Raw genomic sequence first — 20,923 nt, 5'->3', positions numbered from 1 at the left:
CATATGCAGAAAATAACTAGCTGTTTTCCAGATTTTTCTCAGTTTCTCTCTTCTCTTTTTCTTTTGATCACTGCTCCAGGCTCTCTGGGGCTCTAAGGAAATGGTCAGTCTGACTGGAGAATTTTAGCATTGCCTTCAACACCAATATAAGGCTACTTCTGTTTGAAGGTTTATCTCTGGCTGGAAAATCTGTCCTCCTCTATCTCCATTTAGTTAACCTTTAGTTTTCCTTCAAGGTTCTACCCAATGGTAACTTCCTTTATAAAGCGTTCCCTGGCTCACCCAGGGGTAATCAATTGCTTAGGCTTTTGCGTGTGAACTTCTGCTTGTGTTACCATAAATTATCTGTATGTCTAGCATCCTTGCTCATTTTACCATGTTACATCATTAAATCCTCACAATTATCATGTAATCTTAAGTATTAGGATTCCTGTTTTGCAGATAGTAAACAGGGGTTTGTTACCGACCTAACCCAGCTATTATTAATATCTAATGTGACAATGGGTATAACTAATTTATAAAAGACTGAGAGCATTATAACTGGAAGGCAGTATTATTTTTAATATATGACTCTGTGTGGTGACAAGTGTTCATCTGTATTATTTCTTCTTGCCAATAGTGAAGGGAATTTATGATTCCTACATAAAGAAATCTATTTAATGCTAATTAAACTAAACTGTAAGAATGCTGCTATACTCAGGTGCAATGCAAATAATGAGGTGAGTCTATCCCTGCCATCTCAGGCTAATCCCCTCTCCCCTGAGGAGCTGGGACTCAGCTCTCTGGAGGTGAAAAGCTAAAGCATTCTCCTGTTGTGCCATTTTCTCCCCTTTCTTTCATGCATTATTTTTCTTACTCTGGTTATTCTTGATGGGAATTTTTTAGCAGAGCTCAGCACCATCTTATCTCAGGAAGAAAAAAAAAATTGTAGGACATAAATGTATGATGAGTGGTGCAAAACACAACAGTTGCAATCTTTTAAATTTATTGTGGAATTAAAGAACATGCCCCTAGAATATAATCGCTGGCAATTCAAAAAGCAAGGATTTTTAGCAAAATAAATAAGACCGGTTTTCTTCCTCTGGGCCTTGTGTCTGTTTATCTCAGTGAGTCTTTCACCTTAACCAGTCTTGCAGCCCAAGTTCTTCCTTTCCCTTAATTAGCATCAGGAGTTTTCATTAGTTATTTCACACGTTGTTAGTGATCCTCATTAGCTTTGCTGTGGTCTTAACTTTTCTTGACATTTACTGTTTCACTGCATAAGATTTTATTGTTAATTCCCAGAGTATATAAGCCAGATTATTAGCCGTTATATTTTTTACAATGTATATATTCCCATTTCAGAATCTCTTGTATCTTATAATTTTTCTTTACAATTTTATATAAATGACTGGCATCCAGTTCATTGGGCTTCCTGATATCTTTTTTATACATATTAAATAAGGAAAAATAACTCAATATATGTATCATTCACTCAGTTGATAGATTTTTCAAGAAAGAAAAAAATTAAGATAATATGTTTCTACAAAAAAAGAATGTAATGAAATACTGTAATTTGACTTTATAGCCAAATTAGGGGAACACTACTATTTTTCATTCTACACTTATTCCGCACTGTGCTCCAAGTATCGCCCAAGGAACAGAAGGCAGAAACCAAGTAACTTGACAATATATCAGAGAAGAATTATAACAAGTCAAGTTATTTTGAAGATTTAGGTGTATTTTATTTCAAAGTGCATTGTTCTCCCTTTGTGCCTCCTTCTCAAATAATACAACACAGGAAGCTGTCATCTATGTAATAATATTTTTTTTTGTGATTAACCACTTGTATACCTGTTTTATTATTCATTCCATGGTCATCAGGGCCTAAAATGTGCCAGGTATTAGGGACATAGGATAACAAGGCAGAAAAGGATCATTATATTCAGATGCAAAAGGAAATGTAATAAATATAAAATGTATAAAAAGTAAGTAGCCAGTTTCAAATAATAATCAGTGTCATTCTGTCAACACTTATTTTCTAAGTATGTACTCTATGCTAAATACTAATCTATAAAGTAACTCTGATGGGTGAGTGGAGGGGGAGGGGGGCTATTTTATATTAGTTGCTCAGGGAAGGTTTCTCTGAGGAGATGACATCTGAAATGAGACTTAAATAACAAGTAAAAGCAGAAGAGTTTTTCAGCTGAGGTTCTGGGAGTCTGTGGACAGATTTCAGGAGGTCTATAAACTTGGATCGGAAAAATAATTACATCGTTATTTTCACTCAACTCAGACTGAAATTTAGCATTTTCTTCTATTTGAATGTAGACAACAAATCTCAGTAGTACTAGTAGCACTTGTTACTTTGTTACCAGTAGAAAGTATAGTTTTTTAAAATTATATCTGTTTTCATAGGTGTCTTGAAATGTTATCATTGCTTTGAAATTATGAGATTTCTTGGATGTGACACTAGATCTGATTCTAATTGTGTTAATAAAGAAGCACATGTATTACTGTATTGATTATGTATTACTGGGTAATCAATGACCCACAATTTGGGAGCTTTAAATAATAACCCATGATTCTGTTGGTCAGCAATTTGGGCTGTGCTCAGCTGGGTGGTTTTTTGTTTTTTTTTTTTTGTGATGGAGTGTCTCTCTGTCGCCCAGGCTGGAGTGCAGTGGCACAATCTCGGCTCACTGCAAGCTCCGCCTCCTGGATTCACGCCATTCTTCTGCCTCAGCCTCCCAAGTAGCTGGGGCTACAGGTGCCCGCCACCACACCTAGTTACTTTTTTATATTTTTTAGTAGAAACGAGGTTTCACCGTGTTAGCTAGGATGATCTCGATCTCCTGACCTCGTGATCCGCCCGCCTCAGCCTCCCAAAGTGCTGGGATTACAGGCATGAGCCACCGTGCCCGGCCTCGGCTGGGTGGTTCTTAAGGACTTGCCAGGATTGCTCATGTGGCTGCAGTCATCTGACAGCCCCACTGGACCAAATAGTCCAAGATGGCCTTCCTCCCATGCCCAGCAGCTGGTGCTGACTGCAGGCTGGGCCACATGGCTCCAACAGGCTACCCTGGGGATCTTCACATAGTCACAGTGTTACAAGACAGCAAGAGCATGAGCCACAAAGCCCCGTGAGGGTCAGGCTCAGAACTCCCCAGCACTTCCACTGTCTTCTGTAGGTCAAAACAAATCCAAAGGCCAGCTCAGTCAGTTTGAGAGGAAATTCCATGGGTTGTGACTTCAGGGAAGTGTGATTAATTGGGGCCATTAATATACTTATCTGTCACCTACCAACTCCTAATTTTTTTTTTTTACAGAGTCTCACTCTGTAGCCCAGGCTGGAGTGTAGTGGCATGATCATGGCTCACCGTAGGCTTGACCTTTGGGGCTCAAGCAATCCTCCCACTTCAGCCCCCCCGACTAGCTGGGACTACAAGTGTGCACCACCATACCTGGTTAATTTTGGCATGTTCTTTTTTTGTACAAAATAATCTTCTGGATGGGGCTCACCATGTTGCCCAGGCTGGTCTCAATCTCCTGGACTCAAGTGATCCTCCCATCTCAGCCTCCCAAAGTATGGGGGTTACAGGCATGAACCACTGTGCCTAGCCTATGTCATAATTTTAAAAATTATTATAATAAGTTGGCCAGGCTTGGTGACTCACACTTGTAATCCCAGCACTTTGGGAGGCCAACGCAGGTGGATCACTTGAGGTCAGAAGTTCAAGACCAGCCTGGCCAACACGACGAAATCCTGTCTCTAGTAAAAATACAAAAATTAGCCAGGTGTGGTAGCAGGCACCTGTAATCCCAGCTACTTGGGAGACTGAGGCACAAGAATCACTTGAACCTGGGAGGCGGAGGTTGCAGTGAGCCATGATCATGCCGCTGTACTCCAGCCTGGGCTACAGAGCAAGACTCTCTCTCAAAAAAAAAAAAAATTATAGTAATTTTAACATGTTCGGTGTTTTTTGTAATTTTGTCTTTTACACTTTTTAAAATATTATTCTGAGAAGAGGTACATAGGCTTCAGCGCGTTGTCAAAGAGGGTCACAGCACAATATGAGATTAAGAGCCCTTGATCTAAAGGCAGGGAGTTCTGGAAAGAGGAGTAAAGAAGCCTCAAGGCAGAAGCAAGCTGGCATGTCCAATGGGATAGAGGAGCAGAAGGAAAGCTCCTGTGGCCAGAGCCAAAGATCGAGGGGCAGAGTGGTTGGAGGCAGAGGTAGGGCCAGATCCTGTGACTTCTTTGAAAGCTTTTGAAACTTGCAGAGGGACCTCCACTTCCCCACTGCACCATACCCACAGAGTGTGAAAAGTAGGTATTGTATGTAAATTGTATTTTATGATTTTTTTGGGTCATTGCTAACTTTTTTCAGTTATCTTGGCAGAAATAAGAAAATTCTTTTTTGCTATTCCCGATATCTATTGTGATGTCAGAGTCTGTTGTTTGTGTGTTTGTTTGTTTGAGACAGTCTTGCTCTGTTGCCAGGCTGGAGTGCAGTGGTGCGATCTGGGCTCACTGCAACTTCTGCCTCCCAGGTTCAGGTGATTCTCCTGCCTCAGCCTCCCATGCCCTGGGACTACAGGTGCGTGCCACCATGCCCAACTAATTTTTGTATTCTTAGTACAGACAGGGTTTCACCATGTTGGCCAGGATGGTTTGATCTCTTGAACTTGTGATCCGCCCACCTCGGCCTCCCAAAGTGCTGGGATTACAGGTGTGAGCCACCGCACCCAGCCCCAGAGTCTATTGTTTATAAAGGATGATTGGGCAGTAGCTTTCCAGAGCTGGGAAAGCCACATTTCAACAGTATTATATACCAATATTTACTATTTCATAAATTCAGGCATATTTGCTTAAAATAATCTCCTTTAGAGAGGCAAGAAAGAGAAGCCAATTTTTTTGTTTTTAGGAAATTCATAGAAGCCATTGGTAAGGTTCTTTTAAGTTGGCAAACTCTATTTTCAGAAGACTTCTATGTTGACACTTGTGACCTATAGTATAACAGAATTGCTGTAAGAGGTCAGCACTGATAAAAACAGAGGGAAGCTGAAAAGGGGGGATTAGGCTAATTGGTGGAGTAGGCATAGGTGAATTGCTAAAGTGCTGATGGAATGACTCTGTAGGAGTTACCAGTTTATTATAATGAGAGCTAAAGTGAGAAACGCCAGACAGCCTAGAAGCATTCTGAATAACAAGGAGCTCCAACCCCTTATATATAAATGAGGTTACATATAGTAGGTTGAAAGCAGGTTTCCAAAACAACCAATTAGTTTGTATAGCTTCAGGATTGATTATTACATTCCATAGGATATTACATTAAATTGATGAAATCTGCACGTCTCCGGGGAACTCCTTACAAGCCAGCCAGTGAGCTTTTATGATGATAAGATACAGAATGGATAAAAATCTTCTGATGCCGAAAAAGCTTTGGCCCTGCCCAAGTTAGGATCTATATTCATATCATCACCAGGTAAAGAAAGTGTCTTGCAAACTTTCTTAGCTTTCATTCTTATCAGACTGCAGTTCATGACTGTGAGGTGTCAAAGACTCTCTCCTTAACCAAGCTTCAGTGATGCTCTGCTAATGTCTCTTTTGGACCAGGCTTCAACCTTGCTCCACCCCCAGCTTTGGCCGGCCCAGCCCAGCCTTAGCAAGAAATTCTGCTAAGTCATCTCCCAACCCTAGATATCTAATTACCCTTGATATCTGATCAAGTTCTTCATCCTCCACCTTTTTGATGTCTAAGTCCTTGGACTGCCTTTAGCAAGAGTCCTGTTAGGCCAGCTTAGCAAGAATTCCCCTGCCCTTGATGTGTCCTTAAAAGGACACAATTTCCCATCCTTTGACCTCCTCATGCTGTTCTTGGCTATAAATCTTCACTTGCTCTTGCTGTTTCAGAGTTGACCCCCTTCTTTTTCCCCTCCAGTTGCAATGGTTTTGAATGAAGTCTTCCTTACCATTTTAACAAGTATCAGAATAATTTTTTTAACATCTGTCTTTACACCACAGTCAACGACCCCTTATCCTCCCCAAAATGCTAAGCTAATGCCACTACTTAGAGATTACAGTGTCTGCCTATTTTGTTAGCTGGAACTGCATCAGTGATTTTGGAGCTGAATTTTTCATTTTTTACATGAAAGAGTATGTGTTTATAATTTGTTGTTTTCACATATGCATAAACAGAACTAGAAAGAGCTGTACTCAGGAGTCAAGTTAGAAGAAAAAACATCACCATGTTCAAATAGACAACTGAACATGCCTCTGAAAACCAGAGGGAAAGGGAGCTATTTATAGTTAACATCTGTAGAATATGGGCCGGGTGTAGTGGCTCACGCTTAGAATCCCAGCACTCTGGGAGGCCAAAGCAGGAGGATTGATTGAGCATTCGAGACCAGCTTAGGCAACATGGCGAGACCCCACCTCTACAAAAAATTTAAAAATTAGCTGTGCATGATGGTGTGCATCAGTAGGCCCAGCTACTCAGGAGGCTGAGGTGGGAGGATCACTTAAGCCTGGGAGGTCAAGGCTACATTGAGCAGTGATTAAGGCACCTAGGCAACAGAGCAAGACCCTGCTTCTACCAAAAAAATATGTTAAATTTGTAGAAGGCTGGGCACAGTGGCTCACACCTGTAATCCCAGCAGTTTGGGGGCTGAGGCAGAAGGATTGCCTTCACGAGTTTGAGACCAGCCTGGGCAACATAGTGAAATACCATCTCTGCAAAAAATACCAAAATGAACCAGTTGTGCTGATGTACCCCTGTAGTCCCAGCTACTTAGGGAGGCTGAGGTGGGAGAATCACTTGAGCTTGGGAAGTCAAGGCTGCAGTGAGCCATGATCATGCCACTGCACTGTAGCATGGGTGACAGAGTGAGACCATGTCTTTAAAAAAAAAAAAAAAATCTGTAGACTGTGAAGCAAGATGAGAGACATTTGAAAGCATATGTAGGAAAACCAGGTATACTTCCAGAGCTGGCTGTCTGTTAGGAGAGAGACCTTTAAAATGTTTCTAGTGCTTGCAGATGTCACCCTACCCTCCTGCAAAGATAACAGTGCATTTGCTTCTGTCACTATAGATTAGTTTTGCACACGTATTCCTTTCTTAGGGCTGCCATAACAAAGTCTGCGTGGCTTTAAAACAACAGAAATTTATCGTCTCACAGTTCTGGAGGCCAGAAGTCAGAAATCAGGGTGTCGGCAAGGCCATGCTCCCTCTGGCAGCTCTAGGGAAGGACCTTTCCTTGCTCCTTCCTGTCTTCTGGTGTTTGCTGGCAATCCTTCATGTTCCTTGGCGTGTAGATGGGTCACTTCAGTCTTTGCCTCCATGGTCACGTGGCCATCTTTTCCCTGTGTTTCTGCACATAGTCTTCCCACCCCACACACAGAGGTATGTGTCAGTTTCTGTGTGGCTGAATTTCCCCTTTTTATAAAGACAGCAGCCCTATCGGATTGGGCCTCCTCTAATGACCTCATTTTAATTTTTACCTTTGTAAAGACCCTGGGAGTTAGGACTTCAACATGTTTTTTTTGGGAGACCATTGAACCTACATAGCATGTTTTTGAACTTTACATGCAGAATCATATTGTATGTAGTCTTTTGCATCTGGCTTATTTCATTCAATATATTAGTGAGATTCATCCGTGCTGCAATAGCAATTTCTATTCATTGTCAGTCCTACCTACCACTATATCAAGGCTCTGCAAATTATGGTGTGAAGGCCAAATGCATCATGACTCATTTTTTTCCCATATGGATATCTAGGTATTACATAAGAAAATGTGGTTTTTGGTTTCTATGATACTTTTTCCCATATTTCTCTTTGTTTGAATAGGAAACAAATCTAATTAATCCTTAATTAAAAGAAAAGTTTTATATCCCATCTTTCCATGACTATGAATATGTTACATGTATAAATGTTTATATCTATTATGTGGTCATTATACATTTTGAACTAAAACATAGCTTATACTTGCCATATAAGTTTATGGAAAAAGTTAAATATTTTACTTAATTGATTGATTTATATCCTGTAACTTTACACATAAGACCTGGTAATACAAGCTTGTTGTTAAAAAAAAAATTGAAATGATCCAGAAGGACATAAAATCAAATAGGCTCCTCTCCTTATCCCTGTGGCTTGCCCAGTGTAATCCTTTATGAATCACCACTATTAACAGTTTTCTGGATATTCTTACAAATATTTTTTCTGACATGGAAGTGTGCATGTATCTGTGTATGTGTGTGTTCCCTGTATTTCTAACATACCTGGGATCCTAATATGCATACTAATCTATAACTTGCTTTTTACATTTAATAATATATTGTGACTACATTTCCATTTTAGTACAATAAAGTTTCTCCTTATTCTTTTTTTCTGTTTTTGAGACGGAGTCTCGCTCTGTCATCCAGACTGGAGTGAAGTGGCTTGATCTTGGCTCACTGCAACCTCCGCGTCCCGCGTTCAAGTGACTCTCCTGCCTCAGCCTCCCGAGTAGCTAGGATTACAGGAGCCCACCGCCACGCCTGGCTAATTTTTTTTTTCTTTTTTTTTTTTTTTGTATTTTTAGTGGAGACGGGGTTTCACCATGTTGGCCAGGTTGGTCTCGAACTCCTGACCTCAGGTGATCCACCTGCCTTGGCCTCCCAAAGTGCTGGGATTACAGGCGTGAGCCACAGCGCCCGGCCTTTCTCATTTCTTAAAATAATTTTATAATGTTCCATTCAATGGATGCATGATAATGTGTTCCCCAAATAACAAACATTTAGACTGTTTCTAATTTTTTGTGTACGTATACATGGATTTATTTCTCTTTTTTTTTATTTACTTCTATGAAAACATGCTTAAGAATGATTTTTAGATGTTGAATTGCTGGGTAATATATATGTGCTTTTAAGTTCTTGACAGATACCACTAAATTGACATTTGAAAAAAGGCAGTAACAATTTACACCCCATGAGGTGTTTTTATTATTATTTTTAACTACCAGGACTTTATACCTTGTAAAATCTACAATAAGAGAGTTATGTATTGACTGTTTACTCTCTTGTTTCAGAACAATGAGATGGTGGAGCTACAGAGAATACGGATGAAGGATGAAATCCGAGAATATAAGTTCCGGGAGGCACGGCTCCTTCAGGACTATACTGAATTGGAAGAGGAAAATATAACATTGCAGAAACTAGTGTCCACGTTGAAGCAGAACCAGGTAAGGTTTAAGACATTTTTTGAGTTATACTGAAGATGGATCTACATCTTCTGACCACTAGGGTTAAATCTCCTCTTTATTTCTCAGGAAGGAACTTGTCAGAATTTATTGTTACTCTTTAATCTTCTCTCTATAACGTTTATGTACTGAAATGTCCCAACCCTCCTGTTTCAGCTAAAATATAGAAGGAAAAAATACATCTGTAAGTAGTATAGTGTACACTAAAATTTTATTGAATAAGAAAAAGAATTTTAGTTTTTATTTTAGCTCTGCATTCATTTATTTCAGAAGTCAAATGTATCGTAACAAATTTAACGTGACAACTTCTTATTAAAAGCCTGAGTCTTAGCCGGGCGTGGTGGTGTGTACCTGTAATCCCAGCTACTTGGGAGGCTGAGGCAGGAGAATCACTTGAACCCGAGAGGTCGAGGTAGCAGTGAGCCCAGATTGTGCCACTGCACTCCCCGAGAGGTCGAGGTAGCAGTGAGCCCAGATTGTGCCACTGCACTCCAGCCTTGGTGACAGAGTGAGACTCCGTCTTAAAAAAAAAAAAAAAGAAAGAAAAAAGCCTGGGTCTGTAAGTTTGTCTATGAGCTTAGGGTCTCCCTACAATCACTGGTCTCTCACTCCCTTAAAATTTTTTCTGTAAATTGCTTTCAAATCATACAGGGGAATGGATTATGAAGTATAAATCAAGAAGAGCAAAATTATAAGAAAAAGAGGCCAGGCGTGGTGGTTCACGCCCATAATCCCAGCACTTTGGGAGGCCAAGGCGGGTGGATCACCTGAGGTCAGGAGTTTGAGACCAGTCTGGCCAACATGATGAAACTCTGTCTCTACTAAAAATACAAAAATTAGCCAGGCATGTTGGTGGGCGCCTGTAATCTCAGCTACTCAGGAGGCTAAGGCAGGAGAACTGCTTGAATTTGGGAGGTGGAGGTTGCAGTGAGCCAAGATTACACCACTGCACTCCAGCCTGGGTGACAGAGTGAGATTCCATCTCGAAAAAAAAAAAAGAAAAAGAAAATGCCTGCTTTCTTTTTCAGCTGTAACCTGACTACAAATATTACATTCGTACATTTAAATGATGTTTTTGCTGTAATGGGGCTTTGATAGCTTAATTTTCCTGATTGGTCTGCATTGTGGACTTTCAGCGCTATTAATAATTATTGAATCTGTAATTTTAGAAGAATTTATTTATGAATACAGTTAAATCAAGTAGTTAATTAGGCAAAGGTGAATTGGATGTTCGAGTTCTTTTCAAGGTGCTTCCTCAGCGACACCTCTATTCTGGTCTAAACGCTGTTGCCACCTCTCAGTTCAGATCAACAGCCTATGTGCCAGGTGCTGTGCTAGGTTGGACAGACACAAGAATCCATAGGGCATGATTCTTGTCCTCTGTAAACTTAGAAGCCAGCCCAGATGTATGCTTTTACCTCACTCCCTTCCTGAGTTGGTATCTACATGATACACTGATTGATTGATAGATAGATATAATGTTTTCATAGATATAAGGGTTAAGAGGGAAAAGAAAAAAAATCCAGAAGAGAAAAATCCATGTAGTGGCACAATTAAAATTTGATTTATTTTTTTTTTTTTTGCGACAGAGTCTTGCTCTGTTGCCCAGGCTGGAGTGCAGTGGCACGATCTCAGCTCACTGCAACCTCTACCTCCTGGTTCAAGCAATTCTCCTGCCTCAGCCTCCCGAGTAGCTGGGATTACAGGCATGAGCCACCACACCCAGCTAATTTTTGTATTTTCAGTAAAGACAGGGTTCTACCATTTTGGCCAAGCTGGTCTTGAACTCCTGAGCTCAAGCAATCCGCCCACCTCAGCCTCCCGAAGTGCTGGGATTACAAGCACGAGCCACAGCGTCTGGCCGAAATTTGATTTCTGATCATTGCCACTTCCCCCAGATTTGGAGTGCTGGGGGGAAGGCATGTAAGGAGACAGTTTCAGTCCATCAGAAAAGGGCTACTGGAGTATCCCCATGTGTTTCTGCCTCATTCCTTCTGTAAGCACTGGATCCATATGTGTGCTGAGCCGTGTGTTTCTGCCTCATTCCTTCTGTAAGCACTGGATCCATATGTGTGCTGAGCCATGTGTTTCTGCCTCATCCCTTCTGTAAGCACTGAGTCCATTTGTGTGCTGAGGGCTGGCCATTCCATAGGCTCCCCAGGTCTTGATTTGGCTGGGATAAGTGAGCTCACAGTGGAGAAATGTAGACTTAGAAAAATACATTTGTAAAGATGCTTCTCAAATACTTTTTAAAATAAAAAGGGTTTTTTTTTTTTTTTTTTTTTTTTGAGACGGAGTCTCACTCTGTCACCAGGTTGGAGTGCAGTGGCGTGATCTTGGCTCACTGCAACCTCTGCCTCCTGGGTTCAAGTGATTCTCCTGCCTCAGCCTCCCGAGTAGCTGAGACTACATGCATGTGCCACCACGCCCGGCTAATGTTTTATATTTTTAGTAGAGACGGGGTTTCAACGTGTTAGCCAGTCTCGATCCCCTGACCTCATGATCTTCCCGCCTCAGCCTCCCAAAGTGCTGAGATTACAGGTATGAGCCACTGCGCCTGACCTAAGAAGGGTATTTTTTTGTTGTCCTTTTTTTCGTTATTGATGAAAACACATAGAGGATTTGAAACAAATTTACTTGAAGTGCAACTATTTAAAGTGGCCCTTCCTTCCCAATTCCTGCACTCCTCACTGCTCTCTAGAGCATGGTGAGAGCACGACCAGCAGCCTCCCTGGAGAGCCTTCCCTGACCGCATGTGTAGACTGATGGACTCAGGAGGTTAATGAAGGCCAGCATTAGATATTCTTGAAAGACTGCCAGGGTATCCCTTGAGTATTCATTAACCCAGATGCTGGTTCTGGGAGAATTTGTACTGTCATTCCTGTTGTGAGTTTCCCCATGCTCTTCTCCCAGTAATTGAAACATGGAATCCAATGGTTAACTCAGAAGTTTTTTAAAAAGGAGGGGAGGACTTACACATTTTTTATTTCCAACATGCCATATGCTAATTTTCCCAATTAAGTATCTAATTAATTCATTCAAAATCATTTTCTGCACAGAGCGCCATTCTGGTTTTTTCCCTGAAATTGGGGGAACTGAAATGCCCCAAGTCTCTCCCAGCTAAGAAAATGCTGTTTGTTTCCAGTAGTAATTGATCTTTATTTATAGATGCAAGCATCTATCATAAACTCTCTCTAATCAATAAAGTTTTTTGGTTTTTTGGGGTTTCTTTTGAGACAGGGTCTTGCTCTGTCACCCAGGCTGGAATGCAGTGGCTTAATCTTGGCTCACTGCAACCTCCGCCTCCTGGTCTTGAGACTCGGCCTCCTGAGTAGCTGGGCTGACAGGCGTGTGCCACCATGCCCAGCTAATTTTTGTATTTTTAGTTGAGACAGGGTTTTGCCATGTTGCCCTCCCTATGTTGCCCAGGCTGGTCTCAAGTGATCGCCCACCTCCGCCTCCCAAAGTGCTGGGATTACAGGCATGAGCCACCATGCCTGGCCCTAATTAATGAAGTATTAAGTACAATATTGTATGTACAAATGCCACAGAGTTTTTTAAAGAGATGACAATGAGTAGCATTCGGTCACAAAATTGGGCTGTGTTACTTTGTACCGAAGTTCCCCATACATTGTATAGTCCTTCAGCCTGGTTTGATGTTTCTCTAAACAGCAAAGCTACTACCATTTTAAAATGCTTAGTTCAAAGAATTTTCCCTTCTGAAGTATTATTTTTCTTTTAGTTATTTATTGATTATTTTCTAAGTACAGTGTAATTATTGTTTAAAAAGCACCTCTTACTTTCTATAAAGAGTCTTTTTTTCATTTGTTTACATTCCATTTCCTTCCATTCACCTACGATAGAGCCTGATCCACAGTAGATATTAAATAAATACTTGTTGAATAAAAAAACTGGCCAGGCACGGTGGCTCATGCCTGTAATCTCAGCACTTTGGGAGGCTGAGGAGGATCACTTGAGTCCAAAAGTTCGAGACCAGCCTGGGCAACGTAGGGAGACCTCATCTCTACCAAAAACAAAAAAAATTAACTAGGTGTGATGATGCACACCTGTGGTCCCAGCTACTTGGGAGGCTGAGATGGAAGGATTCCTTGAGCCTGGGAGGTTGAGGCTGCAGTGAGCTGTGATCACACCTCTGTACTCCAGCCTGAGCGATAGAGAGAGACCCTGTCTCAAAAAAAAAAAAGGGGGGGGGGGAAAAGCAACAATTAAATCACACTTCTATTATGAAACATTTCCTCCAATGTCAGGTGATAATATATAAGAATATTGCCCTGGGCGGCCGGGCGCGGTGGCTCATGCTTGTAATCCCAGCACTTTGGGAGGCCGAGGCGGGCAGATCACGAGGTTAGGAGATCGAGACCATGGTGAAACCCCGTCTCTACTAAAAATACAAAAAATTAGCCAGGCGTGGTGGCGGGCGCCTGTAGTCCCAGCTACTTGGAGAGGCTGAGGCAGGAGAATGGAGTGAACCCGGGAGGCGGAGCTTGCAGTGAGCCAAGATTGCGCCACTGTACTCCAGCCTGGGCGACAGATCCAGACTCCGTCTCAAAAAAAAGAAAAAAAAGTATATATATATATATATATATATATATATATAAAATTAGCCGGGCATGGTGGCGGGTGCCTGTAGTCCCAGCTACTCAGGAGGCTGAGGCAGGAGAATGGCTTGAACCTGGGAGGCAGAGGTTGCAGTGAGCTGAGATCACGCCACTGCACTCCAGCCTGGGTAACAGAGTGAGACTCTGATCCATCTCAAAAAAAAAAAAGAGGCCAGGCTTGGTGGCTCATGCCTGTAATCCCAGCACTTGGGGGGGCCGAGGTGGGCAGATCACCTGAGGTCTGGAGTTCGAGACCAGCCTGACCAACATGGAGAAACCCCGTCTGTACTAAAAATACAAAATTAGCCGGGCGTGGTGGCACATGCCTGTAATCCCAGCTACTAGGGAGGCTAAGGCAGGAGAATCGCTTGAACCTGGGAGGCAGAGGTTGTGGTGAGCCGAGATCACGCCATTGCACTCCAGCCTGGGCAACAAGAGTGAAACTCCATCTCAAAAAAAAAAAAAAAAAGAATATCATAAGGTAATATCATAAAAGACCTAGGAAATGTATTCAATTCAGTTTTATTTCATTTAACCAGCATTTCAGGGGTATCTCTCTATGCGATCATGTACTTTTTAGAGACAAAAGATACAGTCACTGGCTCAAAGAGCTTGTAGTCCCAATAGGGACTCCTAGCAATTTGTGTAAATGCATATTAAAGTCACATGTTAGGTTTGCAACACAGGGATAGATTAAGCTCTTTAGAGTTCCTAAGCTCTGAAAGGATTATGATATCTAACCTTGACCCTCATGTAGTTTAAAAATAAAGTTATTAAACTATGAAGTTGCTATAGGGAATCCTAATAAAGCACTTATTTTTCCTACGGTGACTGCTTTGATGTTGCCTTTAAAATATCAAACACCAGTTTTTAAGCACCTTCTTGTTCTGTTTCTTGCTTCCTCTGCTTTGCTGGGGCTCTAATCATATGGTGCAGCCTTACAACAACGGCACAGAAAGGAGTGATGAGTTTGCCTCAGTGGGCACCAAAGACTTCACAGTTAGGATGAGATCCTTAATTTAGGTCTTAAAAGAGGAATAAGAGTTTTCCAGATGACAGCCTTTTCCCAGGTAGAGAAACATGAAACAGCTGGGCGAATAGTAGGAGCTTGTACCGCATTTGAGTGAGTGGTGTGAGTGAAGCTGCCCAGACAGAAAGAGATCAGGGCCGGGCACGGTGGCTCGCTCCTGTAATCCCAACACTTTAGGAGGCCAAGTCACGAGGATCACTTGAGTTTGAGACCAGCCTGGGCAACATAGTGAGACCTCGTCTCTACAAAAAAATTTAAAAAATGAGGCGAGAGGATGACTTGAGTCCAGGAGGTTGAGGCTCCAATGAGCCATGATGGTGCCACTGGACTCCTGCCTGGGTGACATAGCAAGAGATCGGGTCTTACAGGAAGCCTAGGCCATCAGTTTAATAAATACTACTGAATTTTAAACTCTGCAATGCAAACTAAATTAATGTCTTCAAGTCAAGCCCAGAGTTAAGAAACTTTTTCTGTAAAGGGCCAGATAGTAAGTATTTTAGGTTTTGCAGGCCACGTGATCTCTCTTGCAGCTACCCAGCGCTGCTCTGGTAGAAGTAGCCATAGACAATACGTAAACAAATAAATGGGAGTGTGTTCCAATAGAACTTTATACACAAAATAGGTGGTGGGCTGGATTTGCTCCGGAGGACATACTACCACTTTTTTTTTTTTTTTTTTTTTTGAGACAGAGGCTCACTCTGTCGCCCAGGCTGGAGTGCAGTGGCGCGATCTCGGCTCACTGCAAGCTCCGCCTCTGGGGTTCACGCCATCCTCCTGCCTCAGCCTCCCAAGTAGCTGGGACTACAGGCGCCCGCCACCACGCCCGGCTAATTTTCTTGTATTTTTTAGTAGAGACGGGGTTTCGCCGTGTTAGCCAGGATGATTTCGATCTCCTGACCTCATGATCCGCCTGCCTCGGCCTCCCAAAGTGCTGGGATTACAGGCGTGAGCCACCGCGCCCAGCCAGGACATACTATTGGTTGGACAACTTCTGGTCTAGGCCATCAGTTTAACAAAGATTGCAGCAAAACAGGTCTACAATGCAAACTAATGTCTGCAAATATAAGCTTATCACATAATCTGGGGCAGTCAGAGGGTTGGTTGAAATACTAGGAAAGGTTGGCAAGAGGTGTCCTATGTTGTCCAGGGAAAGAAAAGGAAAGGGTTGGGAGGAAGATGACTTTACTATATATATTTTGAGACGGAGTCTAGCTCTTTTGCCCAGGCTGGAGTGCAGTGGCGCAATCCTGGCTCACTGCAAGCTCTGCCTCCTGGGTTGACGCCATTCTCCCGCCTCAGCCTCCTGAGTAGCTGGGACTACAGGTGCCCACTACCATGCCCAGCTAAATTTTTTTGTATTTTTAGTAGAGACAGGGTTTCACCGTGTTAACCAGGATGGTCTTGATCTCCTGACCTCATGATCCGCCCACCCCGGCCTCCCAAAGTGCTGGGATTACAGGCGCGAGTCACTGCGCCCGGCCCAACTTTACAGTATTTAAGCAGGCCTGGAAGAAACCATGACACAAGGAAACACACTGTTGTCTGAAGCAATTTCCAAGTTGCCTTTCTTATAACGACACTGAGGGCAATCCTTGCGTCTCCTTTGATAAGGAGGTAAAGGCCCTTCTGATTTCCATACTCCTTCATCCCAAGTCACTTGCAAAGCAGTAAATCATGTTGAGCGTGCTTTTATGGATTCCTGTCTTCCTCCACACTTCATCCTCAGTTTCCCCCTGCTTCCTGGCTAACAGTTGAGATTCCTATAATCAGAGAATGAACCTTTCATTTCACTACCAGAGATAAAGTGAAAAATGCATGTTTTTGCTTGAAGTAACAACCTAGTTGAAATGCAGTCAGTCAGCAAATATAAAGGAAAGGTGGCTGGATGCTTTAGTGTGGGAAAGGTTGTTTGCTAGGTGGAAAAGGTTGGAGAGAGTCAGTCACAGGGCAGGAGCAGCAAACTCAAATGAACACAAGCAGCTTATAAATAGCATTAAGTATAAGATGTAAAGAGAAAGTAGAGGCCGAGTGCAGTGGCACATGCCTATAATCCCAGCACTTCGGGAGGCTGAGGTGGAAGGATTGCTTCAGTCCAGGAGTTTGAGACCAGCCTGGGCAACATGGCAAAACCTTGTCTCTACAAAATAAAAAAGAAAAGAAAAGAAAAGAAAAAAGCCAAGCATGGAGGTATGCACCTGCAATCCCAGCTACCCAGGAGGCTGAGGCGGGAGGATTGATTGAGCCTGGGAGATCGAGGCTGTAGTAAGCTGTGATCAAGCCACTGTACTCCAGTCTGGGCAACAGAGCAAGACCCTGTCACAAACAAACAAACAAAAGAAAAAGTAGATGGAAAAGGAACAGCCAGTGCTCACTTACAGGTGATTTTTGTCCTCTGTGAAGGTGGGCCCGGTGTTGCCTGAATTTTTTATTTTTTTATTTTTATTTATTTATTTATTTTGAGATGGAGTCTTGCTCTGTTGCCCAGGCTGGAGTGCAGTGGCGTGATCTCGGCTCACTGCAACCTCTGCTTCCTGGGTTCACGCCATTCTCCTGCCTCAGCCTTCCAAGTAGCTGGGACTACAGGCGCCTGCCACCATGCCCCACTAATTTTTTGTATTTTTAGTAGAGACGGGGTTTCACTGTGTTAGCTAGGATGGTCTTGATCTCCTGACCTCGTGATCCGCCCGCCTCAGCCTCCCAAAGTGCTGGGATTACAGGCGTGAGGCGCTGCGCCCAGCCCAAACTTTTGATTTTTTTAAGAAAGAAGTCAGAAGTTTTCAAATGTTTGTGAAATCATCAGTTTTCTAAATATTGGCAATCAATTCCAAAAGTTTTATAATGTGTTACAAGCCAAATAAAGCACATCCGTAGGCTCGATGGTCTATGGGCACCGCTTGTGATCTCTGCTCTAAAACAGCTGATGTCCGAATTGGTGGAAGGGACACCGGAGCACACACCAGCCTGGGTAGCCCACTAGAGCGCAGAATGCAAACTACAGGGACACATGCCTTTGAGCAGGTAGCTGATAGCCAGGAGCTGTCAAGTTATTCTGTGCCCCAGGCCAAGTAATAACTTCTTGGACTTTTGAAAAGTATATTTCATTTCCATGCCATCATGTTTGTAACATGCTGTTTATAGTGCCCACTTATCATCTTTCCCAAAGTGCAATTTTTCTCCCATGAAGTACTCATAATCTTAAGTAATGTAGTTGATATGTAACCCAGAAACTCCTACTCGATTAGAAGACAGTTATTGGTAGTATGCCATTGAGAGATTTGTTAATTTTTTGTTGTATTTATTCAAATGCATATTCATGGTGGAACAATTAGCACTTTCTAGTTTTCATTCTAAATAATGTATATTATAAATAATGGTCTCCAATACTGACTCTTTTGAGTAATTCTATCAGGGACACTTTGAAATTCCAATGACCTTTTTTTTTTTTGCCTTAGAGGCATCTTTTATACATAATGTATTTCTTTTCTTTTCTTTTTTTTTTTTCCTCAAGACAGGGCCTCACTCTGCCACCCAGACTGGAGTGCAGTGACACCATCAGGGCTCACCGCAGCCTTGACCTCCCTGAGCTCGAGTGATCCTCCCACCTCATCCTCCCGAATAGCTGGGACTGCAGGTGCATGCCCCCACACCTGGCTAATTTTCTTATTTTTTGTAGAGAGAGGGTTTCATTAGGTTGCCCAGGCTGGTCTCAATCTCCTGTGCTCAAGCAATTCACCTGCCTTGGCCTCCCAAAGTGCTGAGATTACAGGCCTGAGCCACCGTGCCCAGCCCTCATAATGCATGCACGCACCACAGTGTGCTGAGCACATTCTTTCACTGAAATAACACTATCCATATTCACATATACAACTAGCATTGTTAGAAACATCTGCTATGCATGTCTTTATGAGTTGCATTCTATTAGAGCACCACAGTGTTCCAGTGACCAGTGAGTGCTGGTTTACCATCAGCTTTCGTTGTTCCCTTCTGACAGTGTATTTCTCAATTTTTTCCTGGGCCCAGTGCTGCCCAGAGTAAAGGCTACATTCTTCACTCCTCCTTGCAGCCAAATGGCATAAGACTAGTACCAGCCAATGGTATAAAACAAGTGATGTGGGTAACTTTTAATGTCCTTAAAGGGAGAGAGTGTGCCCCTTATTTCGTCCCACCGCTTAGAATGTGATCAAATGGCAAGCCACCTTAGATAGTATGGTCTAGACTTGAAGGCCGTACAACAACAGAGAAAGAGCCTGGCTCCTGGATGACCTCATGGAGCAGAGATTCCCTACTAGCCCTTAACTGTCTACCTCCATACTGTTACATAAGAGAAAAACTTCTGGCTGGGTGTGGTGGCTCACGCCTGTAATCCCAGCACTTTGGGAGGCTGAGGTGGGCAGATCACAAGGTCAGGAGATCAAGACCATCCTGGCTAACACAGTGAAACCCCGTCTCTACTAAAAATACAAAAAATTAGCCGGGCATGGTGGCGGGCGCCTGTAGTCCCAGCTACTCAGGAGGCTGAAGCAGGAGAATGGCCTGGAGGCAGAGCTTGCAGTGAGCCGAGATCGCACCACTGCACTCCAGCCTGGGCAACAGAGCGAGACTCCATCTCACAAAAAAAAAAAAAAAAAGAAAAACTTCCATCTTGTCTAAGTCACTCTTGTTTAGGTGTCTGTTACATCAGCCAGCTTACATCCCAACTAAATCTCTACCCTAACTTTTGCGAGACAAACCATTGCATTGAGATTACGTAAAGGGAAGTTGGGGGAGAAAGAGAAATATATGATGATGATACTGGTCTATGTTCCCTATTCTTCAGTTTTTAAAATATTTTTTAACATTCAAGTTCAAACTAATATATATGCTAAAATAAATATGAAACTAAGCACATAGTTTGTATTAGCATCTAATATCATGATGACTTTATTTTACTTTTTCTAGTTTATTTTTTCATTCCCTGTAGTTCTTTATTCAGCAAATGGCACATTGAACAGCAGAATTCTGTTTTAAACACCAAGAAGGAACACTGAAGCACTGTGAGGAGCAATGAGGTGGATAAAAAAATACTTCCTTTCTCTAAGAAGATTACAGTGTACTTGTGGAGATAAAATGTTTCTTAAAAAGTGGCATGTGTTAAGTGCCATGGAAAAGATCGCAAGGAGACATGTCGGCTCCGAGGAGACATCCCTGTCACCCGTGGGCCTTCATGACCAAGAGGTTGTTTGAGGAGGTTTATTTTGACTGCATTTCAAAAGAATATTACCTCAATAACAATATATGGCCAGGTGCAGTGGTTCACACATATAATCCTAGCACTTTGGGAGGCCAAGGCCTGAGGATTGCTTGAGCCCAGGCGTTCAAGAGCAGCCTGGGCAATACAGTGAGACCCGTCTCTACAAGAAATAAAAACAAAAAATAAAAAAACAGCCAGGTATGGTGGTACATGCCTGTGATCCTAGCTACCTGAGGAGCTGAAATGGGAAGATCACTTGAGCCCGGGAGGTTGAGGCTGCAGTGAGCCATGCTCATACCACTGCACCCCAGTCTGGGCAATAGAGCGAGACCCTGTCTCAAAACAAACAGACAAACCAACAAAAGCAATGTAGGTATTTTTTGTTACTGGATAGTTTACGTAACTGTTCTTTCGGATTCTGTCTATCCTTTAAGCACATAACAATGATCTTTGCATTTTCATCTTAAACATTACTGAGATTATGTTGTTATGATCGTTAACAAATTTATCTCTGGGTATAAAAATTTCCTCATTATTAATAAGGAAATAAAACAAAGTAATGGTGATGATACAATCTTTTCTTAGATTGCAAATATTCTCATAAATTATTACAAAAAATATTCCCTATTTATTAGGCAAACAGTGCCCCCTTTTGACCACTGAATCCTATAAAAGAAATCCTGACAATAGACTCTTCATCTCTGCTAAAAATTGAATTAGAGAGTTATATAGATTTATATTATTAGATCTAATTATATATAACATATTTATGTTATATCACTATAATACCTAATTATATATTTTATATATAGTATATAATT

At 42.2% G+C, this 20,923-nt stretch overlaps 1 protein-coding gene across 10 annotated transcripts in view; it reads left to right on the top strand.

The window, feature by feature from the left end:
• BICD1 (BICD cargo adaptor 1) overlaps window positions 1–20,923 on the top strand; it is a 283,466-nt gene that overhangs the window by 185,310 nt on the left and 77,233 nt on the right. For all 10 annotated transcript variants that reach the window (XM_032159976.2, XM_032159972.2, XM_032159971.2 and 7 more), the window contains exon 3: window positions 9,053–9,205. In XM_032159976.2, the coding sequence (XP_032015867.1) occupies window positions 9,053–9,205 (153 nt within the window). The remainder of the gene's footprint in view (window positions 1–9,052; window positions 9,206–20,923) is intronic.

The sequence above is a fragment of the Hylobates moloch genome, unplaced genomic scaffold (assembly GCF_009828535.3).
Source record: "Hylobates moloch isolate HMO894 unplaced genomic scaffold, HMol_V3 SCAFFOLD_8, whole genome shotgun sequence".
Lineage (NCBI taxonomy): Eukaryota > Metazoa > Chordata > Mammalia > Primates > Hylobatidae > Hylobates > Hylobates moloch.
Note: the sequence above shows the minus strand (reverse complement) of the source record. Positions and strands in the feature narration are given on the sequence as shown.